This window comes from Dermacentor variabilis, chromosome 2 (assembly GCF_050947875.1).
Source record: "Dermacentor variabilis isolate Ectoservices chromosome 2, ASM5094787v1, whole genome shotgun sequence".
Taxonomy (NCBI): domain Eukaryota; kingdom Metazoa; phylum Arthropoda; class Arachnida; order Ixodida; family Ixodidae; genus Dermacentor; species Dermacentor variabilis.
The window spans coordinates 135,025,883-135,041,086 of record NC_134569.1 but is presented as its reverse complement, the minus strand read 5'-3'; the positions used below and the strand labels follow the sequence as shown (position 1 = coordinate 135,041,086).

The 15,204-nt window shown below is 48.4% G+C and overlaps 1 protein-coding gene across 7 annotated transcripts in view; it reads right to left on the bottom strand.

The window, feature by feature from the left end:
• The window catches only part of Ptpmeg (protein tyrosine phosphatase Meg), a 323,767-nt gene that overhangs the window by 107,783 nt on the left and 200,780 nt on the right, over positions 1-15,204 (bottom strand). For all 7 annotated transcript variants that reach the window (XM_075682040.1, XM_075682038.1, XM_075682041.1 and 4 more), the window contains 2 exons: positions 11,997-12,188; positions 11,255-11,336 (listed from right to left, as the gene is read on the bottom strand). In XM_075682040.1, the coding sequence (XP_075538155.1) occupies positions 11,255-11,336; positions 11,997-12,188 (274 nt within the window). The remainder of the gene's footprint in view (positions 1-11,254; positions 11,337-11,996; positions 12,189-15,204) is intronic.

Sequence of the window (15,204 nt, the reverse complement as noted above, 5' to 3'; positions counted from 1 at the left end):
TGCATTGGCGCTGAGCCGCACTCCCTCAAGGGAAGCAGAAGATAGCGCCAACCTTTCATTTCTCTTCTCACAACGAACCACTTCCCTCTCTGCTTTGCAAGCTGCGTTGGGGGTGGTAGAGAGCCCACGGCAGGGGTGCTGTAGACGAGACAGGCGACGTCAAATAAGTTTCGCTAGAGGGGGGCCACAATGCATTCTGGACGCCGTGATTAAGCGTGATACCCCCCCCCTTCCCCCGGCAAAAGTATAGCAGGAGCTGCCGCGCTTGCCTCCGTGCTCACACGCAACAGCAACAACGACAATCCAGGGAGGAGGCCGGGAGAATGCTAGAAAGAGAGCAGGCGGGCAGGGACTGGGTGCGACCGGATCACGTATACCGACGCCGCCAGGAAACGCGGGATTAACCTTACCCCTCTGCGCTCGTGGCAGTTCAACTACACATTACACGGGAGAAAGAAATGTGTCGTCAGAAAATATTGCTGATTCGGGCTCTCTTAATTAAAGGAAAGAGTGAATGAAGGACATGTTTCCGTGTCCTGTGAACTACGTGGGAAAATTCAAGTGCTGTAGGCAACACTTAACATCACACCACGACCGTCAAATACCGTCAATGAACGCCAACGGCACAGAAAGCTTCGCTTGCATAGATTCCCACAATGCGTGGAATCTGCATATTTTTTAATCTTTTTTTTTTTTTTTTTTTTGATCTCGCAAGCAGGAAGGGTTTAGAATTCAGTGTGTCATTTGTGAGCTTTACATTTGGTCGTCTTGGGCCGATGAAATGGCGTTTTAAGTTTTAAGATCCAAACATCCTAATTACGCAATAAAATAATCATAAGTAAATCGCAAGAAATGCAGCCATACACCTATAAATGGTAGCAGAATAACGAACTGTGGAGTCCGCCGTACCAAAGCCGCACAGCGGCCTGTATGAACCGCAGTGGAGCTCTCCGGACGGGTTATGACCAGCTGGGCTCCGTTAACGTTCACACAAAGTGCGGCACACCGATGTTTTCGCGTTCCGCCCGCCGCGGCAGCTAATCGGACCAGCGATCTGCTGCTCAGCAGCAGAAAGCCGCAGCGGCCCCCTCGGTGGACATAGCAGAGAGCCGCATATGAGCGGTGACCGTTCCCACACAAGTCGACGGCGCGCTCACTACCTCTGCGTTTGCAAGACACGAACGACCCAGGACAAAGCGTGCAGATACATACGACGCGTGCTATACCTACGAGAAAACAAATATCGGAGTTGGCGAGGCGCGGACGGAGACGGCATAGGCGTGCGACCGGCGGTTGTTATAGGCAGGGCCCAAAACCTGCGCAGTATGAACACACAGTGGACTCGATCTGTTTGTCTTCGCGATGCAAGGGCTAGGGAAAAAATAAATCACGCGCTGGCGTGAAAGACAACAACGACTGTCAGCGGCGACAGCTACCGAGGTGACAGGAGACAACCTCCGCAAATAGAGCGCGTCCACGACAAGCGCCGGTCATTGCCAGCCCTGACGAGTTCCACACGACAGCCGCTGGTGACGCGTTGTGCTTTGGTCAGCGCCCTTTGCTATAGTTCTAGTGCACGTAGAAGCAGCAGCACAGTCTGTTACTAAGCTGGTAGGTGCGACGGTCTGCATGCAGCACTCGATCATTCTATGTGTGTAAAAAAAAAACAGAAGAAAAAAATCACCGCGTTTTGTGAAACAAGATTTACGCGAAACGTCGCTTGTCATCGGAGGAGAGGGACATCGCAAATTGTCGTTCGAATTTCCTCTTGCAAAGACACACCTAAATCTACATTCTAAAAATAAACTCGTAATCCCCTGAAACGCTTCTGTAGATCTGCCAAGGCAAGGTTTAACTGAAGATCGCTATCCACTGAAAGTTTTTTTTCTTTGCTGCTAAGAAAGCCTGAAGTATGTATTCGCTATAGCGAAAAATGAACTGACAAGAAGGATCAGTACTTTTCCTTTTCTTTCTAGGCGGTACTGCGTGCCACACGGCCATCAAGGTTTGACCACCCACTTCCCGCCTGCAGTGCAGCAAAATTAACGAGGCAGCGGCAACCAACTAATGAACTGAAATGTTTGTTTTCTCCCCACAATCATAAACGACCCCTCCTTTTGAACACTCACAATCTCCCATTATCTTTCATGATTTATTTATTTGTTTATTTACTTACTTACTTATTGGTGATATTGGAAATGTGGGCAACTTCCGTCGCGGCCTTTTCTACAGCATAAGTGAATATACAGAAATGAGGTGGTGTTCTTTTCCACCCACCCATGCTCTGCGAGTACAGTTTTACTCTCGTAATGATTGCGCCCCTCCACAAGAGTTCAGACATTATCTTTTTTTTTTTCTCAAGTAATCATTGCACCCTCGAAAACTGCTGCAGTGACTTTTTGTTTGTTCCGGCAGGCGATGATGATAGCGTCTAGCGGCAGCCGAGCGCTCATAGTGCGATCAGCGACGTCAGTCTTGACACCGCGACTCTGAACAGATCGGGCCAGAGCCACCTTTTTTTATTCCTTCAGCGAATCTAGGTCCAGCCAGAGCGCCGCAAACGGAGGGCTTTTGCAGCTTCTTGTTCGTGCAGGACCTGTGCTCTTATAACAAAGGTGTTTGGAAGCAATATCTTGTTTGAGCTTACAGTGGCTGGCGCGAAAAAAAGAAAAACTCCGATTTACTTGATGTTCTTCTTTTTTTCTTTTTTTTATATTTAACGCCTGGAACATTCTATTGAAAAATTTTCACTGCGTAATTATCGCGAGAAAGCTGCAGTAAAGGAAACCAGCAAAGGAAAAAACGAACGCGTCCGCGAACCAAGAGCCAAATTGTCACGAATGCACGAAAAACTTGGCTCAAAGGCGTAGCTGCGCGTAAACGGGGGGGGGGGGGGGGATCAGGAAGAAAAAAATATAAACGAGAGAATTGAACACCCCAAGTGGTCGGAGAGAAACACTGGCCTGTAATCCTTGATTCTTTCTTTTCTTTTTCTGTTCGAAATTACTCAAAGCCAGAAATGGTGAGGAGGAAGCGAGGACGAAAGATGACGCTCCAGTGAGCGGTAATGTAACGATGATGTCGGTGAGGGAAAGGGAGACAGAGAGAACCAACAGGCGTGAGAACGCCGGCGACCGGGCTCGAGCGAACGGAAACGTTAGCCCACGTACGTAGCCACGCGCGCACCTTCGCATTACCAATAAAACGTGGGCCGGCGCGGAGACGCCTTCGCCAGGCCCGCCGCACGTCACTCACACAACCAGCGGCCGCGAGCGTGGGCGGAGGAGGCACACAGAAGGTGTCGAAATCACGACCCAGAATATCATACTGACTATATACACGCTTCACTGATTTCCCTACGTCATCTCTACGACGCGCATCATATCAGCGCTCATAATTCGTTTCTGCAGCGCCGACCCTCCGGCTCGAGCGTTACGAAAGAGCGTTCGGTGGATCTTGCGTCGTATAGCGCGGACCCGCAGCGGAGATTACAAGAAAGAAAGAAAGGAAGAAGGAAAGAAAGGAAATTCGATTTAATACAGTGTTCATCGAAGATCCGAGCGGGGCGGAGTGGCGCTCGCGCTAAAAGTAAAGTACGCGCATGATGCAACACCTTCGGGAAAACGCGGCAATGATGACATCCACTGAAAAAAAAAAAAAAAAAAAACGCGAACGACCTTGCCACGTCGAGTGCGCGCGAAAACACAAAAGCGCTTAAGCGGAAGCAGCGACGATTGCACGGCGACCTTTCTAGTGTCTGGTATGCTTGCACTTGCCTCTACCACCGCCATCATTCCGAGCTTCTCTACAGGCCGTGATGCTCCGTTCCAAAATTTCCCCAACTTGTCGCTCCTTCCTCATATTCCGATCTCGTTTATTCTTTCTTGTATCTTTTTTTTTTAATTTGGGAGAAACGAAGTTACGAAAACCCAATAGCGGTCGAAGTGTTCATAAGGCTTCGCCGGTGATGAGTGTGTGCGGTTGTTGTCGCAACGGCCCGAGGAGTCGCGCACTCAAGTGCAAGGCGAGTTCGCGTTGCTTGTTCAAACCGACACTTCCTCGCCGTCCTCGCCCAGACTCCGGCGCGGTTACAGCGCCACAGCTCTCGAGTCGTGTTGAAATCACCGAACATTTTTCCACTCGCTTTTTTTTTCGTTCTTCTTCCACTATAGATTGAATTTTGCTGACTCTGTGCAGATAACAAACTCTGATCGTCAGCTAGCGAAGGAGTGTTACAAGATTACAACGACGCTGTGTAGGTGCTCCAACATCACAGTAACCGTGGCGCGAGCAGCTAGATCAGCTCAAAATAAGAGTTAATATATAGTTTTCACTTTAGTGTTCGTTTAAGGTTTTTCCATCGAGTAGTCTACTGCGCGTTTTTTTCTTGCGTTACAACCAGGAATTTTTCGAAACACAACGTCGTGGTTAGGCGATAAGGTTACCCGAATATATATATATATATATATATATATATATATATATATATATATATATATATATCATACATTACATTTATGCGGTCCATCCAATGAAAAACTTGATCATTATAAAAAGGTTCTAACGTCCTGATAGACGAACCGTTCGCTCCTTAGCTAATCAAATTGTCTCGTGGTGGCAATATCCCACTGCCTTGCCTTACGTCACAGGGAAACGACGGAGACAGGAAATGAACAATGAAACAGGAACAAGCAACAACAGTCCCCATTCTCCCGTCACGTGCACTACACGTTTATAACCTTATTAGTCACGGCCGGAAATTGCGCACCTCTGACCGAAAACGCGCGGTTCCTCCCTTGGATTCCAGCTAACATTTCCTTTACTCGCGCACCGTGCATGAAAAGCAGGCAGGAAAGGGCGAGTGCCACGCGGCGCCGATATGATGCGAGGCAGAACGCACGGCTTGATGGTAACAGGGTGCTAACCTGTGCACGAGTGGTTGGTGCATCTTGAATGAAGCAAACAGTGCGCCACACCGAATAATGTCAGCGCGGTCCCATCAGTGATGGAGCGACGAGGAGCCCCCAACCTCAGCATTATAAGCATAAATTATGCCTCCTACAACAGACACACATACACAAGAACCAGTGCGCCCGCACACAAACTACACCGATATTTTTGTTAAGCGGAGTTGCTGACTGCTAGCGAGTACGATGGACGCCTTGAACGCATCACGATTTCAGGGACAACATGCGAATACGTATATAGCGCAATTAGAATCCATCCTATCCGCAAGAAGCGTTTACTTCCTTATTATCAGTCCGCCACGGATGCGCGAAGGCGAGCTTTCTGGCTCTCTTTCTTTTGCCCGCACGGCCGGCGCCGCCGCGGATGCGAGCGCCATCTGATGGAGGTGCAAGGAACCCAACGGCGCGAATCCTCCGCTGTGAGTGGTTGGTCTACTCGGCAAGAGAATAGTAAGGTTGCAGCCACAGTCACGAAACCCCGATGAGGTTCGCAAAGAAATGCTTCGCTTAAAAAAGAAAAAAAGAAAACGCTATAACTGTGAGAAGAGACTTCATAGGCCGCAAAAGACGCCATAACGAAAGACGGGAGGCGCGGCCGCCTTGCAGCTCCCGCACCAGTTGACTGTGTGACGTCATGAATTTTAACGGAGCCTGCTCGGGCATATAGTTAATTGTATACCGGCAAATACGGGTGGCATTGTACTGTAAGAGAGACTAAGACTGAACTTCGCAAGGTTCGACAACTTCAACCAACGGCTCAAATACGAGGAAATACCTTTAAATCTGTGACGTAATACTGACGTACCGGCGCTGAGGTTTCAGCGCCAAACTGAAGAAATTGAAGTTTTAGCTTTCATTTGTTCTTTTTAATTGTTATTTATTCTATTTAAGATACACCACAGTGCGAGGACCAAGCAGGTGGGCCTACAAGCAGGTGGGCGTTCTTATAACGATCAACCTCGTACCACGAAATTAACGAAGAAAGTGTTTTGGAAGGAATACTTCGTTACCGCACGTATTCAGACATGCGCTCTTAGCTTGAAGCGCATACTTGACTTGGATTTAAATGACGGCTGTCGTGAACGCGCCTAAGGGAACACCATGAGCGTGATACGGGTGGTATGCATTCACGCCAGGCGTCACTTGGATCTAGCGAAAACACGGGCCTCAAGTTCACACGCACTTCTGAATACGGGGGTTAGCCTTTCTCTGTATCACTTTAAAGGGAACCTTCTAAACGTGGGGCTCCCACTTTGCTGGCGCTATATATATATATATATATATATATATATATAGGTGCAAGTGCCGGCTCAAGCCATGTCCCTGCTCAGCACAGGCGTGCAGAGTAAGGTCTCTCAAATTATAGAGGGACCTTAGTGCAGAGAAGGTGACAGCGCCACTAACCGCAAGTAGTCCGCTGCAATAGCCGGGCGACTATACACGTCACAAACGCGAACAATTTTCGCACGTGCGCTCCACGCTCGTATGTTCCTTCTGACAGCAGCAGGGCGAGCGCACCGTGCGTATTTCCACACGCTTCGACACTCGAAATGGGTGCGCATACGACGAGTCTGCGCCCGTCTGCCGGCGAGGTTATCACGCCCACCGAAACTGCCCAGTGAAGTCGCAGCGCTGGGAAAAAAAAAAAAGAAAGAACTGGGACGCTCGGGAAAACGCGGACGCCCACTATTTCGCATCACCGATTCCAGCGGGTCGTAAATAGGATTCATTCTACGAGGACATGTCTTCTTTTTTTTTTGCCTTCGTCACAGAGGCGAGTCCTCCTCGGAGCTTAAGTGCAAACGCGGGCAGCATCAAGCGAACGCCCCCAATTACGGGCACTCAACGCGATTCGCCGTCGATCGCGACAGCGCACAACGCAGCCCGCCATGTAGCAGGCGCGGCGGCGCGCAGTGTGTCGCGAGTCCGCGCTCAGCCCACGTGCGTTCGCAGTGCGTGCGCGTGCGCGCACGCACGTCCGTCACGTGAACCCACGCGATGCGAGCCCCGCCTGCAGCAGCTGGCGGTCAACGCCGCGCGCGGGACGCCCACGCGGAACCAGGGTTGGGTGCCGCAAAGACGCACGAGCTGTCGCGGGGTCCCGGCACCGCGAACAGCGACCCTCGACGACGCCCACACCCAATCATTTTTTTCTTCATACGGCCGGCCCGGCGAAACGGCAGCAAGATTTACCCAGAGAGGTTCGTGAAGAGGAGAAGGAGAATGGAAGCGATGGGAGAGACAGCGCCTCGCGTACACACTACAGTACAAGCTACGAGCTCAACCGGCGCCGCCTTAATTGGCTCACCTACGCGCGTTAGCGTTGCGTATTGCACTCAACAAACAGTGCTTATGTTGGGAATTACCCCGAGCTTATTACGACACGCTATTATGGGAGCTTGTTTCTACGGTAAACGCGATGTGACACTTTCTTTTTATTCTTGGAAAGTCTAAGGGTATAGCAGCTGCGGCTTCCTCGAATGCAATATTTGGCCTCCATGAAAAAGGCGGCGGTCATAGAAAGGAACGACCAAAAGAGAGAGAGAGATAAGAGAGAAAACACCCGAGAAAGTATACTCCGTATCCCACTAGCAAATATAAGCAAGTTCAGCCGAATCAGAGGAATAGTGAAACACAAGCTACACTTAATGCATGAACCCGATGAAGACGGATTGTCGTTTGGTGCCCTTAAATGTTTAACACCAGAAAATAAGTTAAGCGGCAATGGTGTCAGTACTGCTAAGACTTGCCACACGAATTCTGAATTGGCAAGTCCACTACGCCCTGCATGTTACCTCAGCACAGCACCTCAACGCACTATCCATTAGACCGCGAAGTGTACCCAACACACGGTTTCTGGATGCCTCAAAGCACAGCGTGATCTCGAGAGGCCAGCGCTCGTGACAGCGCGGACTGCGGTTGAGCTAGAACCCTCTAATGTGCCGGGCGCCATGGTATAACGGGCCATAGCACTCAGCAAAGCGGAATTTAATAATCTCTTAACGATGATTGAGCTATTCTAGATCAAACCTATTGGCGCGACGCCTCCCTTCCTCCTCCTCCCCAGCTCTCTTTGAAAAATATTTTTCTGCCCATGCTGCCAGAAATGAGCCGGACTTAGGAGGGCGGGACAAAAAATAAAATAAAAATAAATACGAAGCCACTGCACTTGCGTATCTGCTCCCTAAGCACTGCACAGCAAAGTGTCCCGAGGATGGCCTCTCTGCTCCAGCTCTGATGCCAACTTATGCAATTAAATCGAGGGAAATGCGGTTTGCAACTAAATTGCACACACAGACAGCGGCTGCCACACACGAAGCTTTCGCGCAAAACTGCAGACCAAAATGGTGCAGGTTCAAAATGTGAAGAGCGAAGTTTTTCCGCAATGATCGGTACAATGAAAAAGGGCACCGAACACGAGCGTGCGGAAATAGAATGGGAAATAAAAAAAAAGAACGATGGGGGAGATCGGGCTTGCAAATCGCCTGACCCATCGCCCCATACCAACGTTACTATACTAGGTTCTAACAAATTTCTGTGGCTCTGAAGGGAAAGCTACAGAGGCACGCACAAGTGAGAGCGCTTATGAAGAGAGTCCCGCGCTTTCATCTGCGTTAGCTTAAGCCGGGGAAAACCTAGACATATTAGCAACAGTCAAATAAGACAAAACGCACCACTGAATGTAAAAGCTTACTTATTTTGTGACTTTTCCCTTCTGTGTCTATAGGAAAACGCGAAACCGTCGCACGTGGAGGCTGCGCCAATTCAGCGCCTGTTTCGAGCAACCAAAAACACTTTTAAACGCTGGCGGACTACTTGGCGCAGTAGTGCATGGGCAGAAGCTCTGCCCACGAAGCTTTCCCTTCATAGCCACAGAAAACTGTCCGCAAGTATAGTAACATTGTCCTATACATCCCTCCTTCCTCCATTTTTTTTTCTTCTGGGGAAGGGCCACGACATCACAGATGAATCCCCCAGCGGACGTTGATAGAGTGAGACTCACTAGTGCCTGGAAGAACGACCGTATTCACTCCTGCAAGGCCCGCACTGTTTCTTTCAGATCTGTTACTGGGTGTGAGCCTTACACGGGGCAGGCTTATAGTAAGGTGCGAGCGTACGCTGTTTCGCTTAGTAAGCACACACACAGCCTTCGTAGGCGTTTGTGGTAGTTGCCGGTTGATAGCTCACAGACTGAAGCATCGCTTCATGCACATGGCTCTCAATACCAGCATTCTCATGCCCGATCGCCGATGAGCTGTACTGTTAGAAACAGTCGGCGAGTCAGTAACCAAGGTTGCAGTACGGCGGTTGTAGTTTGGCAAGTTTCATTTCGTCCCGGATACGGGGACGATAATATGCCATCGTGATGATGATGATGCAGTGGTGGCCAGCCCCTTTACAACGGGTGCATAGAAGCAATGCCCTGACATTGCTGCCCTGGCAGGACAACTGGTGTCATCTAGTAGTGGCTTGAGGAAATTAACCAGCGAGTGCTGGAAATGCACACATGCGTACGCACACACACGCGCACATGGTATTAACTGGATTTTTCAATGAGCCAAGTGTATATAAAAAGATAAGAAGCACAACTTCACGGTTATCTTTGGTTTATGTACCCAGAAGTTTTGGCCGATGGACTGACGTTTTTCAAGAAATATACAGTGAAACCTCGCTGAACTGTAGTTGGCCGGAGCCCGGAAAAAGTACGTACTAAACGGTAGTGCTGCTAGACCGAAATAGCATGAGATCGCCCACTTACCTGTCAAAAACGTAACTCAGAGAGAGTGTGATGAAAGGGGAAAGAACATGCAGTATTTATTCACTTTGCACAACAAAAGTGTAATTTTCATGTGATGCCGCAGTAGCCTAAAAGCGACGACCGTGGCCTCAAACTTACTGAAGCTGCGAGCCAGATTTTCAGCCAGCCCCCTCTTCCCTGCAAACACTCGCATGGCAGATTCCTCGTTGGTGTTGCATATTCTCCGTGCACGGGCGCGGTAGCACTACAGATTTTGTGGGGCGCCTTTTTCATTGCGGGGTGCTGCTCTCGTCGCGATGAATGCATTCATGAGGCTGACGTAACACACAGCTTGCGCCACTGTCGGGCCTGAATCGCCCATGCTGTCGCTTTCCGTGTCGTCCTCATCACTGTCACTGGGCAACACTTAGGCAACAACAGAGGCAACGATGGCAAAAAGTCTAACCTCGTAGCCAACATCTCTTCGTGGTCGCAGCAGCGCTGCCGAGGAACTGCTGCTTCGCATTCCAAATGCCACACACCGTAGTCAACAGTAGATCCCTGTCGCGTGCCAGTGCCAACTTCATGTCACTTTCGATAGCACGAATGATGTCTATTTTTTCTTCTATGCTAAGCACCCGGTGTCTTTTTTATCCGAGCTTCGGTATGGCGAGAGTCCTTGTTTGCACGACGCTACAACGCTCACTGGCACAGCGCTGAAATGATGTTGATGTTGATGTGGCTTCACGCGCAAATGCACTGGGCGCTTGGAGGCCATTGTTCTGATCAATGGTTCCTATCTCTGAGGCTTGTTGTTCTGCTGGGCGGCCCGATGGAGACGACGCACCGCCGTCTTTACGCGATGAAAAGTGTAAACACTATGTGTTAACCGATATGTACGCAATAAGCTGGTACAGTTTATGTGGATACAAAACACATTATGTTCAATGGCCACTGAGTCGGGGATTTGACTTTACTACTTTTAAAACGAGACTAATGTTTAATCGAGTACGGTTTAACGAGGTTTTACTGTATATCATTTTCGCACTCCGAAGGCGGGGGTGCGGCCTGGCCTTACAGGACGGTGGGCCTTACACGAGTAAATACGGTATTTACACTCGAAAAAGCGCTAGAGGATGCGACTTGCAAGAAACGCGTCACAGCTCTCTTCCTGGAGATGCATGAGTGGCGTGCAAAAAAACAGACCGTCTGCTCCCGAGTCACGCGACGGCAGTGTGGCCCACGGTGGTGGCCGAAAAGGCGGAGGAGTGCATGAGTTATCGCCAGAGAGCGTTCTTAGGTTCTTAGGTCTGTTACTCCCGAAACGCACTCTGGCGGCTGCCACAACAGCTGCCACGCAAAACATGAAGTGGGGCAGCCTACTCCCAGAAGCACAATGCAGCCCGCACACTCGCACACACAGACGTGTGCATCATCCGCAATCCACGCCGCAATTACATGTACACGCTACATAGCATGCCTTTGACAAACCTCAGTGCACTTGCTGCAAAAGGAAAAAAGAAAGATGAAGAATGCATGCGACACTGACCATTATCAGCTCTGGAAGAGAGTCATCGTCAGCGTATCGGATCATCTTGGGAGGAATGGCAGGTGTAAATGCTTGGGCATCCCTGCGTACAGGACGAAGAGAGGAAGGCGGTGAGGAGAATGACCGTTTTCTAACTGAATTTCTTTCTTAAGTTTAGTTGACTGGCAAATAATCAACTCCTGTATAAAATTCCTATAAGAATGTCTCAAGTGCATTTCTATCGCGTTAAGGCTAAATTATTCATGTTATTTCATGCTAAAACTTAATGTTTTTATTATCAGTGGTCAAGTGCTATTCAAACACTATAAAAAGGAGACGAAATGTCAGGGGCTAGTTTCCCAGAGTTACACAAGTTCCTTGTTTCGATTCACCATCTTTTCCGCCACCTTGATGTTGCATTTTTGTTGTAGCAACTCGATGTGCAAGCAGTTCAGATCATTCATGCATCCTGAACACTCTCAATCTTTACAAATAGATGGGCTCGACAGACAAGTTCTACACACAGGCTCCAAGATGCGCACAGCAGGTATAAATTACAAACAAGTGTGTGGGTGGGCATTTTATCCGATGCCCAACGTCTGCACCTACTGCTTTCGCCACCGCCGAGTGGTGGCACCAATCCTCTCTCAGATTTGTGTAATTTCTACTTATATTCTCCTTCATATGTCAGCTTCCCTGTATGACCTCGTGAGCACTGTGCCCCTAGGGCAAGTAATTCAGGTGTGGGCAGTGCAAAACTCACAGAGCACCGTCGACCCAGGCTTTGCGTGGCAGGTACTCGGGCCCGGAAATTTGTACTTTGTGGCTGAAGCTGTCGTAGGGGCGCACATGTGCGCTGGACGTCCCGTTCATTCGGGCCAGGCTTTTGGACGGCTTGTCGCGGGCATCTGCGGGCATTGGCACGGTCTGTCGGATGCAACGCTTGCTGGGGGACCTGCAGTAATTCCAACAGTAGGAAAGGACATCAAAATACAATCAGTGAACCATGCCATGTCTTGAACACAAATGACTGACTGTCCGGGATGCATTTCACTATTTTCAATGCTGGCTGACTGCCTCCCATATGCCAGTGCCTTCAAAATAGGCTTTCTTCAATTGCTTTCATATTTTTAGCATTGAATCTCAAGGCACAGTTGGAAGGCCCTCCCACATCCATGAATGACAGTACTAGATTTAAACGAGAAGAAAGGGGGTTAACTGAGGGGCCCGATTTTTATTAGTCACATCATAAGAAGCCAAAAAACACTGACACGAAGGACAACATAGGGGAAAGTAGTAGTAGTAGTACTAGATTTAAGAACTTATGATAACGTCTTTTTGAAATGATAAGCCTAATGTAAAATGTTTTGGTTAAACACCTGTTAGAGCAGTTTGGTAGCAAAAGAATAACAGTATAAAAGGCTTTCACATTTTCACGGTATTGGTTTTACGCTATCAACGTAGAATTGTTTTACACGATAGTTTGTAGGCAATGTATTCCGCAGGCTAATAAACCATGCACACTAATTTGGAATGGTCGATGTTGAACTTTACGAGGGAACAGATGTTTATAGGCTTAATAATCTCCACTACAACAGGTAGCTCCGTGCGCTCCCCATCGTCTCAGAGGATACCAATGCCACACAATACGACACAAAAATATTTTATAATATTTGATAATATAGGAGATGTTTACGAGAGAAGGTCACAGGTAAATCAGGTCACTCTTAAGAATGCTGTGACAGAAGCCCACAGTACAAAAGCGAAAAGCAGTATAAACTTTAAGCTGACAATCAATACAATAAAGAAGTATGAGTCAGCATGGACAGAAACACAAGTAATAAACAAAAGTGATCCGGGTGAGAGTACAATGGCATCCTATAACTATGGTATACATGGAAAAGAAGCAGCTAAGTGCTGCCACACTTTTTTACAACAATCTTTGAGTCAGATTGGTACAACATTTGTCAGAGGAAAATGAGCTACTCTGCCCCATCCCCAAATACAGTGAATTTCCATTGATTCGACCATGACGGGACCGACATAACCGGTCAAATTATCTGGAGGGTCAAATTAAACAAAAGACAGAAAATACCCCAAAGCACGCCGTTGATTCACTTGACAGTATTCACTTTTAAGGGCCCCTCACCAGGCCATATAGGAAATTTTGGCTATAAATTGGAAGTTGTTACGTCCTCTCTTTGAAGCTTTCTAGTGTAAAAATTTTTCACATTGTTTCCTTAATAAGCGAGATAGAAATATTTCAGTGCCGCAAACCCATGATTTCAGGAGGCAAGCATCACTGCCAACAAGGACACTCTCTCCACTTGCCCTGTCTAGCCTTCCGAAGCGAAATTCCTTCCCTGCATTCTCCCATACCTGAGCTGGATGGCACATACATCACGGCCCCTCCTTCTTTTTTTTTTTTCTTGCGCTCTTTTGATACACAGCGCACTTCCGCTGAAGGTCGCGAGCGTGAGCTGTTGCGTTTGTATCCTTTCGCGCAGTGCACGATTTTGCTCACTGTGCAAAAGAACACCTGGCTAGCAGTATAAGTCAGTCGGTGTAAGCGGATCACAGAGAATGATCCCGCACTGGAACATGGTAGAAAATGACACAGTTTCACTCTCAGTGCGAGCCACTTCACGACGTGGGAACAAGCAAACGAAACGAAGGGATGTCTCTCTTGCTGCAGTGCGAAGTAAAACAAAAACACGCAGATATTCGGTTTGTGTGTTTTATTATTTCTCTAAACTTTCAATCGTCTACTGAAGCAACAGCTCACACAAATGCTAGATGTTGCCTTGAATAATTCTCGAAGTGTCACGGGTCACTACGAGCGACGTCACAGCATATACATGTACACATAGGGGCCCTTGCTGATGTACATCATCCGCCTCTTGGAGCGCGGCATCCGCGAGGAGAATAGAGAAGAGGGGCAAACGGCGTTTAGTTTGAAATTTGAGCCCTTTCCGCGGCGCGTAGCGATGCAATTCTTAGCGGACATGATCGTGACCGTGCATTTTATGCACTGCGCTAGTCGGCTCAAAATGACCAGACCCGGTGCCCCTTTAAAGATAGCTTTGCCACAGCACAGCCATATTGTGGTGTGAAGCATATTAAGCAACGAACGGTGCCACTGTAATGGGACCTAGCACGTGTTCATTAATTTACACACGCACTTGCGCCGTCGCCAGTCAGAGTGCAAGCACCGAGACGCCTCATACGTTTACTAGCAGGTTTTCAGAGTTTTAGATCGACCCCTGCTTTTTTGTTGGCCCTAAATGTCCCCTCGACTATCAGAATTTTACATCTTACCGCCCTCCTTTTCGCTATCTTTTCCAAAACAGAGTTGGTTTTTCTCCGCTTCTCGCTGCACGGTGCGTGCACTCGCACATAATTATGGAACGCGTACTAGGCCTCCTAATGGTATCATATACGAGACACGCATGGTGGGCGAAACGAGGGCTCAAATCACCACAGAAACGCCAGAAACAGCAATGAATGGCTACCAGTATGCTTACTTAGCGTCCAGGTGCTCGTACTGTGACTGGACAAGGCGCGTGCATGCGCGTACAATTAAGAAACGCGCGTATGTCCCATAACAGTGGCCCCTTTCTCTTCTTGGTATGCTTCACCGCATACCACTACTATATTGCGGCGAAGCTGACCAGTCAAGCTTGAATTATTTGGCGAAAGCCAATTCTGCGATCAAAATAACGCAAGTTTCGGCCCACAGAAATGTATGGGCAATTTCCTAGACCTTAAGTCGGTATCGAATTAACCAAGAAATTGAATTAACTGGAGCCGAATTAACAGAAGTCTACTATACTGGTATGGCTTTCGATTGTGTGGTGCAGTTCCTGTGGCGTTTCTGACACTCATTACCTCTGAATGAAGAGCACAAAAAGTTATTTTCATTCCCCAGGGCAGTGGAACTTACGTCGCATTGCAGAAGCTCACTAAACAGC